Raw genomic sequence first — 27,500 nt, 5'->3', positions numbered from 1 at the left:
CGCTCAGCATGAAACTTTGTGCGTTAAGTTCATATTCTGAGTCCATCTTCTTGCCTGTAGCCTATATAGTAGCCTACAGCCTACATCCCCAATAAGGAGCAAGATTGGTCTTTCATATCACTGTATTAGTCCATTAAGCTACGTTAAGCGTTTTGTCCCAACGGAAGGGGAATCCTTGAGTATGAGACCTATTGAGGGAAACCGATTAGGCCTATAATCCCGTTCATGGTAGAGAAAGCTGATGACATGTAGGCTACTGGGAAAGTAACAATGAAGTTATTGAATGAAACATAAACACAGCTTTTGTGTGTTTATCATCTTTTCCGCATATACTGACACAGATAATCATTTTCATTTTATGAATGAATGTCTTCGTCAACAACAAGCGCTTTTGCACCATCTGATGGTGAGGTCGACTAACAGCAGATGGAGAGTATGCTCGGCAATCTACTGCTTTTCCTGCAGTTCCTGGACGTCAATGTTGAATTTACTGTCGAATTTGAACCACTGAATTTGTGGAAGCGAATTTGCAAAGCGAAATAAAATGGACCGAAAATTGCCTGTTGAATATTATTGGTTGTATTTTTAAACAGTTTGAATATTTTGGAAGTGAAATATGAAAGGTGAATATGGATTATTGAATTTTTAATAATGAAAAGGTGTTTGAAATGTTTTTAATTGAAATATTCACAGCTTAAATATTCAACCATGTTGAATTTCAGCCCATAAAAATGCAAGCCCTAAAAATACAATGCATTAAAATGCAAGCATGGTTAATGTAATGCCTATTTTTTTTCATGTAGCGCAATTCAACAGGCTTTTTATTTCAAAAACATTTGACATTATTTTACTTCCATATGGTTTGCTGTGCTTGTTTGTAGTGCTGCACATTTTGAGATGGTCCTCACTGCAGAACACGAAATCCAGGGGGAGGAGTTGGATCCAGATCCAACTCCTCCCACCTTACGTCTAAACCTACCCATCTCCACCCCCTGATCCCTAAACCCACCCCTAAACCTACCAAGCTCCACCCCTTAGATCTGGATCCAACACTGCCCCCTGGATCTCGTGTACTGTAGTGAGGTGCTACTGCACATTTTGGCCAAAATTGTGTATGAATATAGCTATAAAATAATAAGAATTATTATTATAAATGTTATTTTTACTAAATAAAAACAAAAATGACTCAAAACTAGTGCTGTCAATCGATTAAACAATTAACTTAATTAATCACACTTTTTTATGTAATTAATCGCACCTAACATTAAAGTTTTTAATGTATTTTTATATTGAAATAATTTCACATTTAATCTCCAAATGAACGTAGAAACAACATAAAGACTATAGCCTACATATTAAATATTTCAAGGCCAGTATCACCGATACCAATATGCTACTGATGTCTCTATGAAATAGATTTTTTCCCCCTCAATTTTAGCCATTAATTATCGGCATTCAGCATTACATTATAATTGAAATCGATCAATTTTAACATTTATTTAAAAAATATTTAAAAATAAACTTAAAAAAATATAACAACTTTTAATTAAGGGAACTTAAAACAATCTTCACACATACAAGCCCATTACAATAAGTCACATTTAGCTCAGTCCTTCAATATATAATGGCTCAGTTTTTTCTATTGGCCCAGTCAGACTGGTTCAGATTTTTACTTGCATTTGCAGTAATAAGAGCTTGATCATTTATTGTAACGCTAGCCAAAGGATGATGGGAAAAAAAATTCACATTTGTTAACATGTTATTTTTGACAGCCCTACCAAAAACAAAATATGAAATTTTACTATTTTAATATTTCACTGTAATATAAAAAAATAGACTATTTATTAAAATATAATAGTTTAATTCTAAAACTGTAAAAATTACAATACTAATATATTAATGGCTGTCTTAAATTCTTAATTTTCAAACGTTAAACCAAAAGCTTCTCTTTTGTTTACAACAGACAGTTTATAATCACTTCTCATTACAAGTATGGGAAGATGGTTGGTGCATGTTGTGTTCCCAAAAGCACGTTAAAGAAAGCTAAACTCAGAGCAGATGCAGTGATGGAGTTTGTGTAAAGCAGCATTTACTGTGAATCGAGCCAGCGGATAACAAGCTGCTCACGTGCAAGAACACAGTGACTCTCAAACACGCAGCGCATATATTTATTTCTTTATTTAAATCACAGCCTTTGTCATTTGTTAATCGTACTAAGCCGATTTCAGTTTATTTAGCTTAATCATGCAGCCCTATTCCCAACACACACCCCTTCTGCTAAGCCTGAATATAAAAACACACTTTACCTTTAAGTCATTTTGGTTTGCCAGATGTAACATTCATGATCCATTGAATGCATAATGGATCAACTCTATATTTTTTCCTCATATATTGTATCTTGTCTTTCTCTGAAGTGCATCACAGCACTGCAATACAATTCTGGTTGACTTTAAAAAAAAAATGTCCTGCACTGTGGCTACCTTCAGTTTTCGAGTCCTTCTAGTCTGGTTATTACCCACAAACAGGGTTGGGGAGTAACGGAATACATGTAACGGCGTTATGTAATCAGAATACAAAAATCCAGTAACTGTAATCCGTTACAGTTACGTCAAAAAACATAGTAATCAGATTATAGTTACATTTTGAAAAAAGGGGGAATACTTTCAGGATTACAATGGTTTCATTTAAAACTAAATAAGTATTTTGGCATAATAACACTATATTAAGCGCTGCTTGATTGTACAGTAGTTCCTGGTTCTGTTGCCAGTAATGACTCACGTGTGCCACCCGCTGGTGCGTGTGCAAATAACAGCTGTCTACAATCTCCTCAGACGCAGATTGAATCACTGCTGCTAGTAGAAACGATGCTGCCTGCGGGTAAAATCGCTTTTAATTCATGGAAATTCCGCTGCTCTTTTGTAGAAATTAGGAGAGTAGTTTTTTTAGTACCCAAAATGTCCTTTCAAATCTTTTCTCACGTAACGGGATGTTCGCTGTCTAGGTAACGTAGGGGAACTCCCACTGCCAACGCCCCACGTCCAGTCAGGCAAATTAAGAAAGATCACGGCTTTAGTCAACATGTAGGCCTATTTTAAAATAAACTAATATGTAGATTGTGTAAAAAATTTAAATGTTGAGTTTTTATTTTTTAGTTAAAAATGAGTTACAAATAAAACAATATAATCTGTAATACCATACATTAGCCACTAGATGTCTGTATAGCCCTTTACATAAATACATTTCAGGCATGTGTGTATATTTTGCAAATATTGTACACTGGACCAAATTCTTTAAAAAAAAAAAAATTATATATTTCTTCTTGCTTGACTTTATTTATATATGTGACCTTGAAGTAATCCCAAAGTAATCAGTTACATTACTTTCATATTATAGTACTTGGATTACGTTACTGAATACTTTTTTTATGAAGTAATTTGTAACTGTAACGGAATACATTTTTAAAGTAACCCTCCCAAGCCTGCCCACAAAGCACTATTCTCTTATTGATTTGAGTCACATGAATGAGTCATTCAAGAGTTTGGATCATTACTGGAACTGCTTCCTCCATCTGCTCACAATTGCCCTCCTAGAGCGTCCAAGCGAAGCGCTCTGGTAGTTTCAGTTTATAGAGATGAAAGTGTGTCCTCAAACCATCCGCTCTGGAGGACTCAAGCGACCTCTGACCTAGACATGTAGTTTAATGAGAACCCGCAGGCTGATATCTGTGTGTGTTCCCTTAGACTGGAGCACATGCCAATTAAGTGCCAACGCAGTGTGTGGAATCGGTCTCAAGACGAGGATGCTGGACTGCGTCAGAAGTGATGGCAAATCTGTTGACTTGAAGTACTGTGAAGAGGTTTGTGCATTTGTTTACAGGCTTTCTAACCTTCTGTATATTCAGGGATTAGAAAATATAACTAGAGCTTCTTTTCCAGATGGAAATAGTGTTCAATTATTTTGTGGGATTTACGCTGTGATTCTGTGAATATTAAATGCTGCATCAGCGCAGCTTTGCCATTCTCATGACACTCAAAGTGTGTCTAATGTTATATTTAATGTGTGTGTGTGTGCGCGCGCGTGCGTGCGTGCGTGCGTGTGTGTGTGTGTGTCAAAAATAGAGTAAAAAATATGAAATATTATTACAATTTAAAATAAATGTTTTCTATTTAAAAATATTTTTAAATGTAATTTATTCCTGTGATCAAAGCTGAATTTTCAGCATCATTACTCCAGTCTTCAGTGTCACATGATCCTTCAGATGATTTGCTGCTCAAGAAACATTTCTTATTATCAGTGTTGAAAGTAATTAGCTTAATGTCGTTGTGGAAACATTTATTTGAAATAGAAATGTTTTGTAACATTATAAATGTCTTTACTGTCACTTGATTAATTTAATGCATCGTTGCTGAAGAAAAGTATTCATTTATATTAAAAAAGACCCCAAACTTTTAAACGACAGTGTATTCCTCAAATTTATGCCTTCGCAAATACCACTAAAAATCTAGACAGGCCCTAAATCTACTCTTGCAGAATATGATGATGTGATGAGCCAATGGAAAAGAAACAAGGTTATTTTGTGCCATTTTAAATTGTAGGTTAATATGAAAAGCGATGGCGAAAGATCAGTTAAAATCCGACAGCTCTGGTCACTTTAATTGGACCCTGTGGGCGATAATTCACAAGCACATCATATTAACCCTGTAACCCAGTTTCCAACCAGCCCACTTTGTTATCAGGGTTAAAAACTTCTCAAATGTAAAACACAAATACCCATAGTAAAGAAACAAACACAAATGAGATCTGAGACCGCTTTAATATCTCATTTGTTTCTACACAGAAGTGTGATTAAACATCTCAACAAGCACTTTCGATGAAGTCTTCTGCTTCTCAGATGTTGGAATGAGAGGTGACCCTTTTTCATGAATGCTAAAGAAACAGTCTGTCTTATTTTCTTCCACAGCTGCGCTTAGAGAAGAAATGGCAGATGAATGCTTCCTGCACAGTGGAGTGTCCAATCAACTGCCAGCTCTCTGATTGGTCAGTGTGGTCAGACTGTTCCCAGACCTGTGGCCTTGAAGGTAAAGACAAAGAATGGACAAATGCATGACTCTTTACTGCTGCATTAAATGTGTTTTTAATTGATGTCATACAATCCCATTCAAAAGTTTGCGTTCAGTTAATTTGATTAAAAAAATACAGTAAAACTGTATATATTGTGAAATATTATTACATTAACTGTTTTCTATAATGCAATTTAAACCGTTTAAACCATATCTGAATTTCTTCAGTGTCACATGATCCTTCAGAAATCATTCTTATTTAAACATTTCTTATTATTAACAATGTTTAAAGGGACATTGTGTAGGAATTTCTCCCATCTAGTGGTGAAATTGTATTTTGCATTCAAACGAATAATGCTCTCCAGCGCCTCACTTTTTCAAATGCGCGTTGCATCTACGGTAGCCGTTATGTACCAAAAAGCTATGACAGGATGTCTTATAATAGCACTTCGAGTTTTTCTTCGGGTGAACATGTTTTCTTATTTAAAACAAACTGAAACTTGAAACAACGAAAAAAAGAATGTTACAGTATGAACTACTGACTGTCAAAAACATTACTATGGTAATTAGTAGTAATGCCGCCTTTACTCGTTATATTTTTTGAAGTATGTGCATTGTTAGATATCATCATCATCAGAGCCTTCTCTAACGTTACTTTACTCAATAGCTGCTATTCATCAAAGAGCCTGTTTAACTTTTAACTATAAATGTTCGACTGTCTATATAATAAAGTACACAACCAAGCAATGAAAAAAAAGCTTGTAATTAAGACTGTAACATTGACTTACCTGTCGAGAAGAAAGCAGGCAACTTCAGGGTCTCTTTTGAAAGCTTTCTCCTGCATTAGCTATCCTGACAGTAACCCTTGTTTTTGTAATCTCCGGTCACGTTTCCTTTTACGATCTATTTTGGACTTTTTCGACGACGAGGACTCCTTATCCTGTGACTCATATGTATGTATGAATGAACGGTGTATAAATAACCGTGCAGTGCAGCCTTTTAAACTTGCCGCGGCAGTGACAAGCGCATCTCACTGCTCTGCTCCTCCGCTTCTGCTGGCTTCAGTCACGTGACGCTGGCTCTGAACGAAACGCGTTGTGGAAACGCGTTGGCCTAGTACTTTTTGTCCCTCTCTGCTATTATAGTTTTTCAAGATGGCGGAACTACATGGAAGCCTCCGTGGACCTACCCGTCCCATGTATATAAAGATAATAAATTCTTCGTTTACGAGGATTAGTCTGAACATTGGCATAGGTATTTGTACACCATTGAGGGCATATTTATGAATAAAAATATAGATTTTAGATAATAAAATACCTAAAAAGCTACACATTGTCCCTTTAAAACGGTTCTAATTCTTAATATTTTTGTGGAAACTGTGATGCATTTTCAGGATTCTTTGATGAAAAGTTCAAAAGACCAGCATTTATTTGAAATAGAAATTTTAACATTTTGCTTAGTTTAATGCACCCTTACTGAATAAAAGTATTAATTTGTAATAAAAAAATTCGTACCAACCCATTTTGAATAATAGTGGACAGTATATTAGTCTCAGCCCAATGTTATGCGTATTGCACACTCATTTGGAAAACAGGAAAATCTAATTTCCTGACTGAAATGTTACTTCATAGTAAAGAGAAATCGAATGCAATGCCTTTGCTTGCGTCATGCTCAACTGTTTGTGACTAGGTATGCTTGTAGGCTGTATAACTGTGCATGCAAAGAAAGAACAAAAAGATAGCATTTGAGAAGGGAGCTAGGACTCTGAAATACGAGATTAAATGATGGACTGTTCAAAGGAGAAAAAAAGATGGAAGCAGCTCTAGACAGAAAATGACAGTCGGCCTGCCAAACACTTCCAAGATAAGGTAGAGAAAGAAGAGCGAGAAAGAAGGCGGCGCATTGTGTGAGGTTTTATGCTAAACACGTGTGGGATGAGCTAGCGAGTTATCTGAGACAGCCGCGTCTTGAGCTGGAAACTGAATGATGAGTGTGTGTGTGTGTGTGTGTGTGTATGTAGAGATTTGTGTATGCGGGCAGCTCATGAAATCTGTCAAAAACAGGTTCAGGTCATATTTCATTCCAAAATCAAACGTTTTTGACTTTTCATTGTCATAATGTACACTACTGTTCAAAACTTTGGGTCAGTGTTTTATTTATTTATTTATTTATTTATTCATTCATTTTTTTGAAGAAAATACTTTTATTCTGCAAAGATGCATTAAATTGATCAAATGTAACAGTAAAGACATTTATAATGTTACAAAAGTTTTCTTCTTCAAATAAACACGGTTCTTTTAAATTTTTTATTGATAAAAAAAACCCTGAATTTTTTGTGTTCCCACAAAAATATTAAGCAGCACAACTGTCTTCAACATTCTTGAGCTGCAAATCTACTAATCTAATATTAGAATGATTTCTGAAGGGTCATGTGACTGAAGACTGGAGTAAAGATGCTGAAAATTCAGTTTTGCATCACAAAAATAAATGACATTTTAAAATATATTACAATAGAAAAGAGTTATTTAAAATTGCAATAATATTTCACATTTTAAAATAAATAAGTGCAGCCTTGGGTGAGCATAAGTGACTTTTCAAAAACATCAAAACATCTTACTGACCCTAAACCTTTGCACAGTAGTGTAATAAAAAATCTCTCATAATATATAATTATAAAGTATTGATAAATGCATTTTAAAAAAATCACATTGCCATTTTTTTACTCTAATACAGAACAATCTTTTTTGGGATGAACTATTCCTTTAAATGATCTTGTTCTCTGTGGAAGCGAAGCTCAAACTCGTTTGTCTGTCGTGTGTCTCGATACTTTAGGGAAGATGTGGCGGAGACGAGCGGTGGTTCAGGCGTCTCAGGGCGACGGCAGGCCGTGTTCGTCTCAGATGGAGCAGTGGAAACCCTGTCCTGTGCGACCCTGCTACAGATGGCAGTACGGCCCGTGGTCAGAGTGCCGTGTTGAGGTCTCTCATTTCATCTTTTTCCATCGCATTCTCTTATAGATCGGATGGCTCAATGTAAATTTACAGATCAGGGTTCATCAAACTTGAACTTAAGCACTGCAAGAAGAAACTTCTTCACAGAAATGCCAAGCACATTAAAAGAAGTCTTTCGGTTCAAGTTCAAGTTTGGTGATCTCGGACTTTTAAAGGTTCCAGGTCAAGTTTATTTTTTATAATCCATGTTTTTCAGTTTTTGTCACTGGAAATGTTTTCAAAAGACATGTCAATCCATCCACACTAAGGTACACAACTATGAAATCGACTATAAGTACTCTACCGTTCAAACTTTTGGGGCCAGTAATATTTTTTTAATGTTTTGTTATGTTTATGCTCTCCAAGGCTGCTTTTATTTGTATATATTTACTGTCAAAACAGTAATATTGTGAAATATTGTTACGATTTAAAGTTTCGCCGCTAGAGGTCGCTTTATAAAAACAATAACACAAGCGTAGCTTGATGGCTCTGTGAATGAGCATGGAATCATGGGAGTTGTTGTCTTGACCTCCACAGCCGATGTAAAGCAATCCGACGGGACTCAGGCAGAAATCATGTTCATGGATGAGTTAATGTATTAAAGTTTTATTAACGTTACTGTTGTATGAAGCAGAGAGAGCGTGGGACATTTTACCTTACTGTTTCAATTATGCTTATATGCCGCAGTCGGCCACTGCCGCTCCTTTCACTTTATTTATGCATGTTTTATGATTAAAGTTACAATTAAAAATTGTTTAAAGGGATACTCCACTTTTTTTGGGAAATAGGCTCATTTTACAGCTCCCCCAGAGTTAAACAGTTGAGTCTTACCGTTTTCGAATCCATTCAGCCGATCTCCGGGTCTGGCGGTACCACTTTTAGCATAGCTTAGCATAGATCATTGAATCGGACAGGACCATTAGCATCTCTCTCAAAAAAATGACCAAAGAGTTTCGATATTTTTCCTATTTAAAACTTGACTCTTCTGTAGTTACATCGTGTACTAAGACCGACGGAAAATGAAAAGTTGTGATTTTCTAGGCTGATATGGCTAGGAACTATACTCTCATTCCTGCGTAATAATCATTATTAGTAATGATATGACGCAGCGCCTGAAAATAGTCCCCAGCTCGGTAACTTCCAACGTGACCGGGACTAAGTTTGACTAACCTATTAGACCTATTTTCAGGCGCTGCGTCATATCATTACGCCTGCTGGACTCATGGTACGACAGCAAAGTTTCTTGATTATTACGCAGGAATGAGAGTATAGTTCCTAGCCATATCAGCCTAGAAAATCGCAACTTTTCATTTTCCGTCGGTCTTAGTACACGATGTAACTACAGAAGAGTCAAGTTTTAAATAGGAAAAATATCGAAACTCTTTGGTCATTTTTTTGAGAGAGATGCTAATGGTCCTGTCCGATTCAATGATCTATGCTAAGCTATGCTAAAAGTGGTACCGCCAGACCCGGAGATCGGCTGAATGGATTCGAAAATGGTAAGACTCAACTGTTCAACTCTGGGGGAGCTGTAAAATGAGCCTATTTCCCAAAAAAGTGGAGTATCCCTTTAACGTCCGTCTCCTTCGTCCCTGAACTTGAACTTTGTTACAGTTATGTTTGATCGCTTAAATTCACGTTATTTTATTTCATTCTAATGAAACAGTTGAATTACTACTCATACAGGTCACTTTATCTGACTTATTAAAATTGTGGGGTACCACAGCTATTTAACTAGGTCAAAACAATCATACTAAAATACATTTGAGTGTGTTGAAAGTTGTTATATCATTACTATGTTCGTTAGCTAGGTGGCTGCTATGAGACTCTTGTTGCACATTGCAGTAAGCTAGATTGATATTATAATATATTAATAAAAGCTGGATGACTTGTGTTGCTAAATGACATGCAATTAAGTTTTATATATATACTTTATGGTGGATTAAATGCTGGATTACTGTTATTACAAATAAAGCACTTATTATGCTATGATTATGCTATGTTAGCCACTAGGCATGGTACATATTAACACATTAAATGGTACACATTAAACATGTTACTCGCGGTAAATCAAGAAAACAAGAGATTCAACAATAAGACTAACCGTGTTGAACTATATAACAATGATTTGATTTCTGTTGATAAAAGTATCCAGACACCTGTCTAATAAAACGCATAATATATTGTTTCCACTGGAAATCGAGGGTAAGGCGGATATGACGTCATTGACAGGCCGTTACACTGGTTAAAATAGCTGATTTCTCTGTATTTAAACATTTGTTGGAACCATCTGGGATAATGTAAGTACACAAGTCAACAAAATATATAACATTGTTTTAGTGTTTTTGGGATATTTCCAAAATCTTAATCCAAAAATCTTACATATTGTGCCTTTAACAAACTTTTTTTATATTTGAATTTTTTAATATATATTTCTGTGATGGCAAAGATGCATTTTGATCACATGATCCTTGATAAATCATTCTAAAATGCTGATTTGCTGCTTTTTTAGTATTAACTAGTACTATTATTATAATAACTAGTATTAATAATTAATAATAACTAGTATTATTATTATCAATGTTGCTTAATCTTTTTGGAAACCATTTTTTACAGGATTCTTTAATGAATAGACAGTTCAACAGAACATTTATTTATTTAAAATAAAAATATTTTATAACAGTATAAATGTCTTAAGTGTTCTTTTTGAACTATTTAATGCATCATTGCTGAATAAAATTGAAATACCTCAGCATTTTCATATGTGTAAAATAAGCTTGTGGAAGCAAATTGAAGTTTATAATCTAATCTGTTCCTCTTTGTTCATTTTTTTTCTGCTGAGCTTCATTGTGACTCATGAAATTCAAACAATTGAGTGTTTATTGAATGGTATTGTACAATAGTTTAAGCTAAACACCTCAATCGGCCAACGCAACACACTCTGAATACGCTAACAACCCGCGCTGGAACTCCTCACTCTTCCAGCATCTCTCTGTCAACCTCGTCTTCTCTTCTGTTATTCTCTCTGATCCTCCTCCGTTTCAATCCTCCTTTTGATCTTTGGGTTTAGGAAGTGTTTATGACTGCGCAGCACTCACACCTCAAACCTCTGTGTGTTGTAGGAGGTGGTGTGCGGGGTGGGCATGCGTTTCCGGGACCTGTCGTGCTTCGTATCAGACGGCTCCAGCGATGGGAAGAGCAGCATTGTAGAGGAAGATCTCTGTGCTGGATTGGTTCCGGCCGTCGATGGAGATAAGATGATTGTCCTGGAGGAGACCTGCACCTTACCCTGCCCTGGTAACAGACTAAATTCACACAGGACTGTTGATCTATGAGTGCTGTCATTGCATGCAAACTGTTATTGGGAAAAACTATCTTCAACAGCAAAAATAATACTGTGATTTAAAAAAAATGACAACCCTATAGCTTTTTTTTTTTTTTTTTTTTTTTTTTACACCCTTTTAAGCCATCTTAGTATATTGAATATAATATATAATTTACTAAAATAAATGTATATTATAGCAAAATATTAGCAAATAATTTTTATATATATTTATATATATATATACACTACCATTCAAAAGTTTGGGGTCAGTAAGTATTTTAATGTTTTTAAAAGAAGTCTCTTCTGCTCACCAAGGCTGCATTTATTTGTTAAAAAAAACAATTAAAAAAAAACAGTAATATTGTGAAATATTATGACAATTTAAAATGACTGTTTTCTATTTTAATATATTTTAAACTGTAATTTATTCCTGTGATCAAAGCTGAATTTTCAGCATCATTACTCCAGTCTTCAGTGTCACATGATCCTTCAGAAATCATTCTAATATGATGATTTGCTGCTCAAGAAACATTCATTATTATTATCAATGTTGAAAACAGTTATTTACATTTTTATTTCATGATGCTATGACGAATAGAAAGTTCATAAGAACAGCATTTATTTAAAATAGAATATTTTCTAACATTATAAATGTCTTTACTGTAACTTTTGATCAGTTTAACTCATCCTTGATGAATAAAAGTATTGATTTATTTTATTTCTTTCCCCCAAAAATAAAAATAAAATTCTTACTGACCCCAAACTTTTGAACGGTAGTGTTTAATGTTACAAAAGCTTTAGATTTCAAATTAATGCTGTTCTTTTGAACTTTCTATTCGTCATAGCATCATGAAATAAAAATGTAAAAAACTGTTTTCAACATTGATAATAATCATAAATGTTTCTTGAGCATCAAATCATCATATTAGAATGATTTCTGAAGGATCATGTGACACTGAAGACTGGAGTTATCACAGGAATAAATTACACTTTACTGTATATTCACAAAGATCTTTAAATATAATTAAATAGAATAAAAAAAGAAAAATTAAAAAAATTATCAAAATATCTTAAAAACATTCCCATAAAAATGCAAACCCGGCCTCTAACTGTTTAGAATAACTAGTTACTTTTTTTCTTCTTTTTTTTTATAAATTCACTCATTATAGATTCAATAGTCAATAGAGTTGCCATTTAAGTCGTTTTTGTCTTATAAATATTTAGGGTAAAACTTTAGTTTAGGGTCCAATTCTCACTATTAGCTATTTGCTTATTAGCATGCATATATTGGCTGTTTAGTACTTGAATAAAGCACATATTATTGCTTTGTTCTGCATCAACATCCCTTAATCCTACCCAATATCTAAACTTAACTACTTTGTAACTATTAATAAGCAGTAATTATGAGTTTATTCAGGCAAAAGTCGGACAGGTAGTTAATGAGAATTGGACCCTAATCTAAAGTGTGACCATATTTGGATGTACAGCAATATTGCTTTTAGTTTAGTTAGAATCTAGAAGTTTTTTGGTTTTATTTGATGTAATATAAAAGTTTTAGTTCAGCTTTGATGCTGACATTGTTTTTGTGTTCTAACATGTGTTTTAAATCTATATAACCTGATAATTGTGAATAACCTGATAATTGTGTAATCTAAATTATTACAAGTAATTGCTCTTGAACTACTTTAAATTGTAAATGAATCGTTGCATGGCAAAATATAGTTTCACAGCCTCCCCAGCGCTTCTGCTGTTATCAGGTTGTATTGAGTTGGTTTGTGGACATCTACATTAGGCAACTCTCCTGCTGATCTGTTCAGGTGACTGTTATCTGATGGAGTGGTCCGACTGGAGCCCGTGTCAGAGAGTGTGTGTGAAGGGTCAGCGTTTGGACTTCACTCCGGTGCAGGTCCGCTCACGTGCCGTCATCGCGCAGGAACCAGAAAACATCGCTCAGTGTCCCGATCAGGAGTGGCAGTCCCGCCCCTGCACCAGTGAGACATGCTCCTCCTCTCTCATTGGCTTAAAGACACTGCTTTACTTTGATTTCATTCCACATAGAATAAATACCTTTCACGTCACCTGATGTAACATGCATTTAAGAATTTTTACATGAAATATAGTTGGATGTCTATAGCTTGATTCGTTACAACAGTGATTGAAATGGTGAACTGAGACCCAACTTAACTAACAGACTGACTATTAAGGCCAGGGACAGTGTGAATGCAATGGGAATTGGGCTCTAGTCTTTTTCAGCTGGTTCAGAATTTAAGCCCTTTAAAGCCTGACATATTAAGTAATAGTAAGAAATGTTAACATTTTGAAATGAATCAGTTTATTGAGTATTTAGACAAAAAAAAAAAATGTGCATGTGTTTTTTGTTGAGTGTCATATTTGATACATCAGGCATATAGTACGATGTACTGTAGTGAGAATATGGAGCCCACACTCGAGGAGGAAAAAGACACTTCAGTTTTATTCAGGGGCCCAAAAAAATTTTTTTTTTATATGGACAGATTTTCATATAAAATAGCTTCTAACGAACAAGATCTTAAAGGATTAGTTCACCCCAAAATTCAAATTTCCTAATAATTTACTCACCCCAATGCCATCCCGGATATCCATGTCTTTCTTTCCTCAGTGGGAGAGAAATTATGTTTTTTGAGGAAAACATTTCTGGATTTTTCTTCTAACAATGGACTTCATTGGTTACCATTGTTTTTAAGTCCAAATCAATGCAGTTTCAAAAGTCTTTGAGGTGTTTAAACGGGCTGTACGTGATCACAGCTGAAGAAGAGGTTGATATCTAGGTCATTTTCAAAAAAATATATAATTTATAGATTTTTACCTTCAATAGGTAAAACTACGTCATCACGTTGAAAGGTCGCGCCGGCGCCGGCAGAAGTACCGCCCCACTGTTTACAATGCGACCATATGTAGGAGGATAGTTCAAATAGTATTGTTTGCTATTATATATATAGTAATAGTATTCAGTGAATATGAATATGAATAGTATATCAATAACATTCTGATGAATATGAATAGTAGTTCAAATAGTATTGCCGGCGCCGGCGTGACCTTTCAACGTGATGATATGTAGTTCCCTGTCCGTTTGTTGATCAGCTCAATCCAAACTATTGAAGGTAAAAAGTCTATAAATTATATATAATTTTTAAATGACCTATCGTTTCGCTAGATAACAACCTCTTCTTCAGCTGTGATCGCGTACAGCCCGTTTAAACACTTCAAAGACTTTTGAAACTGCATTGATTTGGACTTAAAAACGATGGTAACCAATGAAGTCCATTGTTAGAAGAAAAATCCAGAAATGTTTTCCTCAAAAAACATAATTTCTCTCCCACTGAGGAAAGAAAGACATGGATATCTTGGATGGCATTGGGGTGAGTAAATTATTAGGAAATTTTCATTTTGGGGTGAACTAATCCTTTAATAACAGTATAACAGGCTATTTTAATAAAATCCATATAAATACCAGTCGTCACTCTATATCTGCCAATAATATCGTAGTAAGATGATATTTGAATGCTTAGTTATATGATCAAAGCTCTGTAGTTTTTATTGTGTGGGCCGAAACATATAATACAATGACTGAGAGATGAACTAATAAACATTCCTCAAAGGTCTGATGGATCATATTTGATACTACTTGATCATACTTGCAAAGTGTTGATCATCTAGATGCAGTAGACTTTATAGGGTTAATCATTTAAGTGCTTTTAACAGGATGTGAGTGTGACGACACTTATAATGAGTCTCTCCACAACTGTCCGAAAGTGTCGACTGCAGTATGTGTATTTATTCTGTTGATTTCCGTGTAGATGGTGAGTGTTATGAGTACCAGTGGATGGGCGGTCCTCAGCTGATCTGGTGTCAACGCTCAGATGGAATAAACGTCACAGGTGCAGTACAACACCACTTTACATCTGTCTCTTTAAATCACATGAATGAGTTACCAATGAGGGTTGACAGATACCAATACAGACCTTCAGGGGCTGTTTACACCTGGCCACTTCATGCGTTGTCTCAGATCGGATAGCAATCTGATTTATCAAAACGATTCCATTTACACCTGCTCACATAAATGTGTTTTTGCGAAACGGATTTAAATCCGATCTTCAATTCCCGCGCAATATGCAGATTTAATTGAGTGAACTTCACCGAAAGCAACAGATATAGAGAGCCTAAGTCCCTCCCCTTCCGGTGGACCACCATGGGACCTTATTTCGGAAAAATATTGTATGGTAGTCAATGGCGAGAGACAACAAATATTTTGATCTCGTTTGAATTGTGCCCTGAATTACACATATGATGTTTGTCAATTTAAAAGATACATTTTAAAGTCAAGAAAGTTGCAGTTTGATGTAAAACTGTTGAGGTATGAGACTGTGAAAATACGTAATTACAAAGACTACAAACCCAAAAGGCGCACATGTGACGTCATACCTTTTCCCTCAATGAATGAAGCTAACTTTACTGAAGCTAACGTCTGTCATTTTCTCTATAGTCTTACGTTATAAGACTTAAGTTATAATCGTAACGTTACGCCGTCATGCCTGAGTGTTTTGTACCAGACTGCACACATACGGACATAGTGCGAGACGAGAGATGTACTTCAATGAGCGATTTTCACATAAAACTAAATGTTACTCTTCTGTTTTATGACAAACTGCGACTTTCTTGAATTTCATAATTATCTTTTAAATTGACAAACATCATATGTGTAATTCAGGGCACAGTTCAGATGGAATAAAAAGATAAGTTGTCTCTCGCCATTGACTACCATACATATTTTTTCCGAAATAGGGTCCCATGAGCCGGAAGCGGAGGGGCGGGACTTTTTTATTGATCATCAGCTACAATTTCTAAATCAAAGACCGCAATAAGAGAGAGCGTCACCAGCAATAAGATCATTTCGTTTCTTTACTTTTAATGATGACGATTGTGTGTTAAGCGTCTGCGACTGATGGCCGGTTCAGATTACACGTTTTTAGCCCGATTTTGCCACGATCCGTTTGACTTAGAGTGTCGTGGGAATTCGTATACGACAACGGGCGTCGGGACGCAAGATTCGATCGTTTCATCTCGTATAGTGTGTCATAGCGGGCGACAGCCTACGTTGCGTCTGCGATGCTTCACGACACCACGACAAAAAGACTAGCATGTTTAATTTTTTTTCGGTCCTCCACGACGGGTTCTAGCACGTGTGACATTGACCAATAGGAGCACAGACGCATTTCCATACACAGCTTTCAAAAATGCCGAAACGAAATAGAGACGATGGTGTTGCTAAGTGGAATTATGAAATGGAGGAAAGGTTCGTGGAGCTGTGGCAACAGTACTCCTGCCTGTATGATGTTTCATCGAGAGAGTACCATGACAGAATTAAAAAAGAAAAATGCTGGCGAAAAATTGCAGAATTACTTCAGCAACCCGGTGAGTAACTGACTGGAATTAGCATTAAGCTAACTAATCATTCATTAAATTGTACTTCGCTATAGAGAAACTTGTTTGTGTGATTGTGATTATGTATGTGTGTTACGAGTGAGAATGCGTGAGTGTGTGTGAATGATCGTGAGAGAGTGTGTGTGAATGAGCGAGCGAGCGAGAGTGTGAGTGAAACATATTTTACCTCAAATTCTCTTTGAAGGATTTACAGTATACTGTCCTCTTCGTGCAATCCAAGAACGTGTCCATTGTCGGGTTTTCTTTCTTTTTTTATCTTTTTCTGAACACAAGACAGCCAATAGGAAAATCGCCGCTTCATCCATTGTTTGTTTACGTTCGTTTCCGGAAGTCAGGCGCTACTAGTTTCGCCTTCACGCGCGTCTTCAAAAACGACACGCGATGACTGGTCTGGAAGAAACGTGTAGTCTGACATGGTTCTTGTCCACGACACGACACGATTTTAGGAGTCAAAATCGTGTAATCTGACACAGTGACTATCGCATAAGATTAAAAAAACGTGTAATCTGAACCGGCCATTACTTTCACTTTGATTTGCGATAGTTTGCACGTTGGCTTAATGAATAGATGCTCAGCTTCTCATCTGCGGTAAACTCTCACACGTTTATTTATTTATTGCATTTTTGGGAGGAGTACAACCCAGCTAGCAAAAAGTCGTCTATTAGACGTTGAATAGACGTAAATCTTCAACGTCTAATTACGGTCCGCTGAAGGTTGAAAATGAAAATTGAAAAGACGTCAAATTTGTCCGACTTTTCAACGTTGAAAACAGGTCAATCTTCAACGTCTAATTACGGTCCACTGAAGGTTGAAAATGAAAATTGAAAAGACGTCAAATTTGTCCGACTTTTCAACATTGAAAACAGGTCAATGTTCAACGTTTACTCGATGCCTATTGACAATTGTCAATTCTCAAGTCCCAACACATTACAGATTTACATTTACATTTGGCAGACGCTTTTATCCAAAGCAACTTACATTGCAGTCAAGGTACACATTTTGTCAGTTCTTGCTTTCCCTGGGAAACGAACCCATGACCTTGGCGTTGCTAGCGCCAACACTCTACTGTTTGAGCTACAGGAAAGCTACATTAACATGCCATTAACCTGACATTAACATGCCAAATAACATTTTACATTTAAACAAATAAGAGCGAATAGCTTTATTATACTTAAAACAGCACATTTTAAATAAAATATAGTGCAATAAAACACAGATTTCACATTCCAAAAGCACATTCCAAGAGTCAACACAAAACACAACTCAAAAATTTACAATACAAATGTTCACACTTTGCGACCTCCACCTCCAACTCTCCCGGGAGCATGTTTAAGTGTCTCAGCCATAGCAGCCCTGATTTCAACTTCTGTGGCAGTTTTACTCCACTTCACTTTAATGGTGCATTACTGCCGCCAGCTGGGGTGTGGTAATTATTTCCAAGTATGAATCCTCATTGCACGTACAGTTTCAATGTATTTTTTTTATAACTTTGACGGAATATGTAAAACTCTTTAAATTTATTTGAGATAATAATGCACATGGTTTGGTAATTTGTTTTCTCCGTTGTTTTAGCATGTAGGCCTATAACAGACTATCCTAGCTGTCTTAGATTATCAGTTGAAAACATGTCTTAGAGATGATCAGTTGAAAACACGTAGTCAAACAGTCCGGCCGAAACTACTTAGTTGAAATCACGTCGTAAACCAGTCCAAGGCGGACCGACTTATTTTCAACCATATTTCAACGTTGAAAGACGGTAATTGTTTACTGGGAATTTACATATGTGGTTTCAACAACCAGATGCATTTACACTTGTCCAGTTTCGTTCCCAGACCTCCTCCTGAAGTGGTTTGAGCGATCGGATTCAAATCCGTCTCGAATGCGTTTCGGACGGCATTTACACCTGGTCTATCCATAGCTATCCGATCTGAGAAAACGCATGAAGTGGTCAGGTGTAAACAGCCCCTCAGATAACATGTGTTTAGTTGATGCATAATGTGTCTGTGGACTTAATTAACATCAAGTTCAAATGTATATAAATGCATAACGCACTGTGCACATCATCATAGGTCGTATCAGTTTTTCCACCACTTTTAAAAGCCTTTTTGCCTTCACTATAGGTCATTTTCAGCGTTCCTGCAGTGTGACAAATAAATTATTGTAGCTTCTGAATTAATGAGCTCATAAAAGCTGCATGCATAATAATTATAAAAGAAGTAGCAAAGTGCTGTTTTAAGCAGACTGTTCAGAACATCACAGCATCTTTGTAGTATGTGTACTGTGCACAAGATGCACATTTTCTGCAGTTTCTGATTAAACTACTAGTGTACAGTTGTTAAAGAGCACACTGCTTAGAATACTGTACCCCAAAAATGCCAATTTTGTTGTAATTTTTAACACATCACATGGCAGTGGATATGAATGTAATACAGTTCCTTCGTAGAACATATACAGTATTAGACGGTCATGATGACTAAAAAGACAACAATAATATGGACAATAAATACAACAGTACCACAAGGTACACAGAGTAAAATTAGAACTGACAGTTAAGTAATATATACAGTACAGGCCAAAAGTTTGGACACATTACTATTTTTAATGTTTTTGAAAGAAGTTTCTTCTGCTCATCAAGCCTGCATTTATTTGATCAAAAATACAGAAAAAAAATGTAATATTGTGATATATTATTACAATTTAAAATAATTGGTTTTCAATTTATTATACTTTAAATTATCATTTATTTCTGTGATGCAAAGCTGAATTTTCAGGATCATTACTCCAGTCTATCACATGATCCTTTAGAAATCATTCTAATATTCTGATTTATTATGAGTGTTGGACACAGTTCTGCTGCTTAATATGTTTGATGAATAAAAGGTTAACAAGAACTGCATTTATAAAAAAAAAAAAAAAAAAAATTCTAATAATATAAATCTTCTTTACTATCACTTTTCGTCAATTTAACACATCCTTGCTGAATAAAAGTATTGATTTATTTATTTTTTTAAAGAAAGAAAAAAATTACTGACCCCAAATTACTGACCAGTAGTGTATATTGTTGTTACAAAAGCTGCTTACATTTGCTGCTTTTTTTTTATTATTATTATTCATCAAAGTATCCTAAAAAAGTATCACAGGTTATGAAAAAATATTAAGCAGCAGAACTGTTTCCATCTTTGATAATAAATCAGAATATTAGAATGATTTCTAAAGGATCATGTGATAGACTGGAGTAATGATCCTGAAAATTCAGCTTTGCATCACAGAAATAAATGATAATTTAAAGTATAATAAATTGAAAACCAATTATTTTAAATTGTAATAATATATCACAATATTACATTTTTTTCAGTATTTTTGATCAAATAAATGCAGGCTTGATGAGCAGAAGAAACTTCTTTCAAAAACATTAAAAATAGTAATGTGTCCAAACTTTTGGCCTGTACTGTACCTAAAGTTTAGCAGCAGTGGGATAAGATTTATTTGTAAATACTAAGTGAATAATTATATGTACAGTTATTACTATTTTTCAAGTCAGAATGAAACAGAAGTAGTGATGGTCTTTTTCCCCAGTGTGATGGATATCTGTTGAATAAGAATTGATTTTGTACATGGGGAATTGATTGGATGGTTGTGGTTTGCTATTGGTGGAGCTCATGTGAGTGACAGCTCGCCCCGCCCTCATGCCAGTAAACACATCATCAGAGATGTTGCTGCAAGAGGGAAGGGAAGTTATTTTAATTAAAGATTACGAGGAATTAAAAAATGTGCATAGATAAATCCTATATTATACTTAAATATTCCATAAAAAAAATTTGATTTCATGGTTGCTTAAAGTGGTTATAATATATGCAGTATTGCATGCAAGTGATGTAATAGAAAAGTATACTTTTGAACGAGGTAGAGTAAAGTTATTGTTACGTCTTTGGTTGGTACGTGTACCACGTAACTTTTTTTCAGCTCAACTTTTTTGTCAAAAGCTTGAAAAAGATCTCTACTCTGTTATTTCTTCCAGGTGGATGCCCTCCAGCGCTACTGCCAGGGGCGGACCAGCCATGTGATCCACTTTGTAACAAACCACAGTCATTCTGCTCAGAGGTAAGACACAAGAGGATTGTGGGATTACTGTAATTCTCAGCCTGGGTATTTGTAACTGCCGACGGTTTCTCCAGCTGTAATTATTATAATGGACGTAACAGAAAATCATAGTCAGAAACTGTACTTTAGTTCTTTGGGGGTGCAGTTGATCTAGATTTCATGATCAATTATCTTTTTTTATTTTTTACTAAGTTTACAAGTTTTACAAATGATGACTGCACATATAAAATAATACATCTAGTTGATTTTTTTGTGTGCATGCTATTTGGGATAATTTTACCCACAATCCCTTTCAAAAAAGAGGAGTTTGTGAATGTTCTCTTTCCCTCTATGGATGGGCGATAACATTTATTTCCCTGGTCAATACTGCAGGAATGACATAGTTTTGTAGGCCAACCTGGAAGTTAGCATGACCCTGGTTCCCTTGTCAAAAAGCCAATCGTTTTTTTTTATTTTTTATTGGCTTTGAAGCATTGCAGAAATTAAGCTCTGTGACCAACAAAAGTTTATGATTCTTCATAAAGATAATTATTCACAAATTAACACAACTATTAACCTATTCATTTTGAAGCCTAAATATATCATCTTCAGAAGTGAAAAGCTAAAGTTAGGCTATAAATGACACCTTCAACTTCTAAACCACAGCTCTTCCTGTCTTTACCTAAAATCTAGAGTTTGGAAAGTTTGAGTTTAGTTTGCCAGAGCACGATTATAAACACAATGAGGCTGTAAAAGTGGACTCGTAAATAGTAGATGAGTTTACCAGTTCAGTTTGATGACCTTTAATGGCCCCAACAACCTCTGTAATCCCATTTAGACATGGCATATTAAAGTCAAGTCAAGTCACCTTTATTTATACAGCGCTTTATACAATACAGATTGTTTAAAGCAGCTTTACAGGGATAACAGGAAAATGATGCATAAGATACTGATGTATTTTATGTCATGCCTTATTTCAAGCATTTAACCAAAAACTGTTGAATTTGTGAAGATGGAACGTAAAGTGGGTTTTAGGACTGGTTCCTACAGCACTGTTGGGTGTAAATTGGGTCAAGCTCTGAGAGGAAGCAGAAAGCATGATAGTATTGGTGTGCTGTTGCTGCCCCCTGCAGGAGGGCGTATGTATGTGCGAGGAGGGCTATACTGAGGTCCTCACGGCTGAGGGAACGCTGGAGCAGTGTACGCCCATCCCTGTGCTCGAAATCCCCACCGCAGGGGACAAGAAAACCGATGTGAAGACCAGCCGGGCCATCAACCCCACCCTGCCCACCACGGTTCAGCCTGGCCGCGTGGGACGCACGTGGTACTTGCAACCCTTTAGACCAGGTAAATATTCAGTCTCAATTTCTGTATGTAGTTTTGCATTTTGATTTTGCCAAAAAAAAATCAACGCTTTTCCTCTTCAGATGGAACACTGAAGACGTGGGTGTACGGTGTGGCGGCAGGAGCTTTTGTCCTCCTGGTGTTTATAGTGTCAATGATTTACCTCGCATGGTAAGAGCGACGCCACTTCTTCCATCTGCTTCGTCATCGCTCATTTTATTTTCTCATTCACTACATGCATTCGTTTGCTTGTGTTTTTCTTTTACTCACATCCCATCATCCATGCCTCCCTTCGCCGTCATGAGCAGCAGTTACTGTGCCATCCGGCGGTCGCTCGAGATGCCAGATTCTGCCAATGGTACGGTGGTATGGATGGGCCAAGACGCCCATGAACTGATGTACACCTGCCCTGAGTGCCAGCAGCCGAGTCAAGAGTCAAGAGCCAGTTAAAGGCCGGAGGAACAGCCTCCTGATCTCCTGACATCATCTCTGCCCAGTGCCTCGGCCTCAGTCTGTGCCTTGTTCTGGTGTTCTGATGCTCAGTGCACCACGAGCTGCCCGGGTAGGCTGCCTGTCTATGGTTTAAGGGTTTAGAAAAAGATAAAGAAACTTACTCTGTTGCAAAACCTAGTGAGCTGTATCAAATATAGTACAGTAGGCTTTATAGGGTTAATTCTATTCATCTTTTTTTATCAACACTTTGTCATAATGCATTTTGGGATTGCCTTTTCTGTGATGCATACATGTGATTCTGCCTTAGAATTAGGCTCAGATTGGGTATTCTGACATGATGTGTCCTAGCTTTTTGAACATCTGTCATGCCTATTAGGGCAATTCACTAGGTTTTGGAACAGTGCATTTTTTTATGATCATATGTTGCAATAATGCAACTGAAAACTAATTTGGCCAATATGGTCTTTAATGACGCTTGACATAGTTGTGCACCTATTAGGGCAGCTATTATATTTCATCATAAGTCATTACTGAATCTTCCCTCATCATCATGATTTTTCATTTTCAATCATTGTTGTTGTTTTTTACACATTGCATGATTTCATTTTTGTACCATATGCCATAAAATGCATATGCATATATACTGTATTTATATAATATATCATGTGTTTTCAAATACTGTAAGATAAAGTATACACAAGCAATGTAAGATTTTGAGAGAGACAACCTTCAATGCAGCAATGAATGGCCTAAATTACAGTTGCTAAATATCGTAATAACCTAACATGGTGATTGCTTAAAATATTTATTTTATGGCTGCTGGATTTTTTGTAAATTGCTGTCAACAGAGGTGCGATTATTATTTATTGATTGATTGATTGATTGATTGATTGATTGATTGATTGATTGATTGATTGAAGGGAATTACATTGCTGCAGTGTGTATGTGGCCTTAAAGTAATTCTAAAGTAATTCTTAAACCAAGCATATTGTTATTATAGAATTTTGATTCTTTTGTCCTCAGCAAAAAGCCAAAGAAACCTCAGCGAAGACAAAACAATAACCGACTGAAACCCTTGACCCTGGCGTACGATGGTGATGCGGACATGTAGCCTTTCTCTGAGAACTATCGTCACGAAAATGTTCTGAAAATGGGTGAATCTCACTCAAACATTCCCGCGTCACACTTTACCCCAAAACTTTAAGAAAAACAAAATAAGTAATGATATTTTTGATTAAAAGAAACTAAGGCAATTTTAGCACCTTTAAGATTTTGTACATCGTGATATTATGAAATTTTGATTATTGCATTATTCATGACAATAAATCACATTAGTTCCTAAATTCTTTTTTTTTACTGTAATGCATCTGGACGGTTTAAGTGTTTTTGTAAGTCTCAGTATTGTCAATAGCGGTTCTTATTAAAAAATATCCACTTAAATTAAAAAATATCCACTTAAATCAGCAAAAATCAAAGGCCATATAACTAATATAACCATGATGTATTAATACTTATTTATTGAAACCGTAAAACAGAGTTATAAGTATAGTAAAAGAGAGTTTTTACGTTACAGCGATGAGAATTTAGGGTAAATGTGCTTAACTGTTTAAAAAAAAATATTGTCACAATGCAAAAAGCCTTTGTAGTCATATCAACATTTAATTTTATAGCGCTTTGTAGACCTCGTTTCAAAGCAGCTTCACAGTAATAAACAGGAAATTAACAGAATTAATGATGCAAACTTCATCAAATATAACCAATTCAGTTCAACTGATTCAATTCAGTTCAATCACTGTGTAAAGTTCATTCATTATGAAACAAGTTAAATTTTGCTGTGAAGCAGATAGTGCCATTATTCAGCGTCATCTGACAAACTCATTAAAATAGACCTAAAATAAAGCTTTTTTTAAAGGGGGGAGGGGGAGGGCGAGGGGGAGGGAGGGGGGGGGGGGTAAAGTATGACTTGGGCATGTTTTTGAGATTCACCTAAATACTCCCCCAAATGAGGAATACCTAACCGTCACAAATACTGGACCCTCATCGCTTGAATCCAACATGGAAGAAGAAACATCCCAGAGCCACAAAACAAAACCGTCATACTTTGTTTTTACTTCCCGTTCTTGTTCTGGAAGAGCCTTTACACACACATCTCCATATGCTGTGAGATCCTGCCTTTGTTTATATTCAGTTCCTTACAAGCATTTGTCAATTATGCAACTGCGGTCAAGCTAGTGGTCTTCTACGACTGACTGGTCGGACTTCTCTTCTCTCTTAAGACCTTATCAGAACAACTTTCTTCCGACTTGTGCTTCCCAGCTGAGAGGATTCATGTGTTTGGAGGGAGTTATTGAATAAACAATGCCAAAACATACACACACAGTAGAGAGAACACTTGTGAACTTCAGATATCATGGACAACATTTGCTCACAGAAGATGCAGCCTTTCTATGGAAGGTGAAAAACCAGACGAATCACGTTCTCCTGGAAGTCCCACTCTGATTCCAGGTGTTATTTTGCACTATATTAGTGCAGCAAGGAAGGCATTCGCCATTGAACAATGTCTCTGAAGCAATGATTCAACAGAATATGAATCTGGAGCACATCAGTGAAGCGGGATAACTGGGAAAGTGTAAAAAAATAAATCTCAGAGTGGGACTCTTTAAAGACCTGACGTCCTTTTATTTTCACTCATTTGTGCATTGTATAGTTTCTACTGTATGATGTGTCTTTTCTGCTCAACAACAGACTTTACATATGTATTTTTTGTTATAGTTTTCCATTCAGGCATTTTTATAATATATAATAATTGGTCGATATACAGTCGTTAGGGAAAAGTGGTTGTGACAGTATTATGATTTTGATTGGGGGATTTATGCCCCATTTTCAATGTCTGGTATATATTAACATGAATGATGTACGTGTCAAGACAATGAGTCTCATTGGGAAGACCGATAGTTTCTGCCTTATTATCGATTCAAAAATATGGGAGTTTTGTTCCTAATTGTTGCCAATTCTCACAGGACAGTGGTCATGCAAAATACAGTGGCCCTACAAAGTATTTGGACACTTAAGATCAACATTAAAATGTCTGAATGTAATTGCATTAGATATTGAGTTGTGAATTTTGGCTTCCCGTATAGTAGCCTAATATTTAATATAGATTATAAATTGGCCAATTATTGTATTGCATTTATGATGCCTCTAAAAATGACTGTGAAAAGTCATTAAAAAGACATTTTATAATAAATTTCGCTTGATTTGATAATTGTGTAATCTAATGCATCTATACATTCAGTGTTAAATGTGAAAATACTTTCTGGGGTTATTGTACATGTGTAGCACTTTTCTGGGATCTGATATATATTTTATTGTATAATATTATGGCATCACAAACACATTTTGAGCTGTCTCTTCACACTTTGCAGAAAATACACGAAGCCATCAAACAGTAAATCATTCGGCAACGACGTTTAATTATTCAGCAGAATATTAAATGGTAATCAAGTTTATATATCCATGATTATACTTTTATCCCCTAAAAATGCAGTGAAAAAAGAAAATGGTGTATAAAATCTTAAGTATTCATGAAAATTTATATATATCGAAACAACAGCGTGAATATGATATTCCTAAGATGTATTATTAGTCTATGAATCCTGCTGATATCTTCCATTCAGATAGTAGTTATAGAAGAGGCTTTTTATTGGTCAGCTTTCCCCCCCATTTCATTTACGCTGCTACACTAGAGTCGTTTCACCGGGCCGTCCTGCTAGCAGCTGGTGAAATGAATGTTTCGTATCATTTTGTAAATATAAGAATGAGTATTAAATCATATTAATTTCTTTTATATTTGCACAGAAATGTTCAGTACATTGCAAAGTGGTCTCGCTGATTCTTTGTTGATTATGGTCATGTTGTAAAGTCTTTTTTTGTACAGCTTATGTTTTCTGATGACCGACAGAGGTAATAAATACTGGTGTGTTAAACATGAAGGATGACCTCTTTTTTTTTTTACCCAACCGCCTGAACCAAGCATTTTTAGAGTGTGTGCGTTATATTATGCTGAAGAATTCTCATTCCGTCTGTGAATGTTAAAGGGATACTCCACTTTTTTTTGGAAATAGGCTCATTTTACAGCTCCCCCAGAGTTAAACAGTTGAGTCTTACTGTTTTCTAATCCATTCAGCCGATCTCCGGGTCTGGCGGTACCACTTTTAGCATAGCTTAGCATAGATCATTGAATCGGACAGGACCATTAGCATCTCTCTCAAAAAAATGACCAAAGAGTTTCGATATTTTTCCTATTTAAAACTTGACTCTTCTGTAATGATATGTCGCAGCGCCTGAAAATAGTCCCCAGCTCGGTAACTTCCAACATGTCCGGGACTAAGTTTGTCTAACCTATTAGACCTATTTTCAGGCGCTGCGTCATATCATTACGCCTGCTGGACTCATGGTACGACAGCAAAGTTTCTTGATTATTACGCAGGAATGAGAGTATAGTTCCTAGCCATATCAGCCTAGAAAATCGCAACTTTTCATTTTCCGTCGGTCTTAGTACACGATGTAACTACAGAAGAGTCAAGTTTTAAATCGGAAAAATATCGAAACTCTTTGGTCATTTTTTTGAGAGAGATGCTAATGGTCCTGTCCGATTCAATGATCTATGCTAAGCTATGCTAAAAGTGGTACCGCCAGACCCGGAGATCGGCTGAATGGATTCGAAAACGTTTAACTCTGGGGGAGTTGTAAAATGAGCCTATTTCC

General features: G+C 35.9%; 1 protein-coding gene across 2 annotated transcripts in view; it reads left to right on the top strand.

Moving 5' to 3' along the window:
- thsd7ab (thrombospondin, type I, domain containing 7Ab) overlaps positions 1 to 24,164 on the top strand; it is a 132,701-nt gene extending 108,537 nt beyond the window's left edge. For both annotated transcript variants that reach the window (XM_082150608.1, XM_082150607.1), the window contains exons 19-28: positions 3,741 to 3,856; positions 4,961 to 5,078; positions 7,893 to 8,038; positions 11,173 to 11,347; positions 13,193 to 13,366; positions 15,212 to 15,292; positions 20,875 to 20,957; positions 22,070 to 22,283; positions 22,364 to 22,451; positions 23,757 to 24,164. In XM_082150608.1, the coding sequence (XP_082006734.1) occupies positions 3,741 to 3,856; positions 4,961 to 5,078; positions 7,893 to 8,038; positions 11,173 to 11,347; positions 13,193 to 13,366; positions 15,212 to 15,292; positions 20,875 to 20,957; positions 22,070 to 22,283; positions 22,364 to 22,451; positions 23,757 to 23,844 (1,283 nt within the window). In that variant the 3' untranslated portion in view covers positions 23,845 to 24,164. The remainder of the gene's footprint in view (positions 1 to 3,740; positions 3,857 to 4,960; positions 5,079 to 7,892; positions 8,039 to 11,172; positions 11,348 to 13,192; positions 13,367 to 15,211; positions 15,293 to 20,874; positions 20,958 to 22,069; positions 22,284 to 22,363; positions 22,452 to 23,756) is intronic.
- The last annotated feature ends 3,336 nt before the right edge of the window (positions 24,165 to 27,500 follow it).

The sequence above is a fragment of the Leuciscus leuciscus genome (genome assembly GCF_965113295.1).
Source record: "Leuciscus leuciscus genome assembly, chromosome: 20".
In the NCBI taxonomy this organism is placed as follows: Eukaryota; Metazoa; Chordata; class Actinopteri; order Cypriniformes; family Leuciscidae; genus Leuciscus; species Leuciscus leuciscus.
This window is presented reverse-complemented; position numbering and strand designations above follow the sequence as displayed.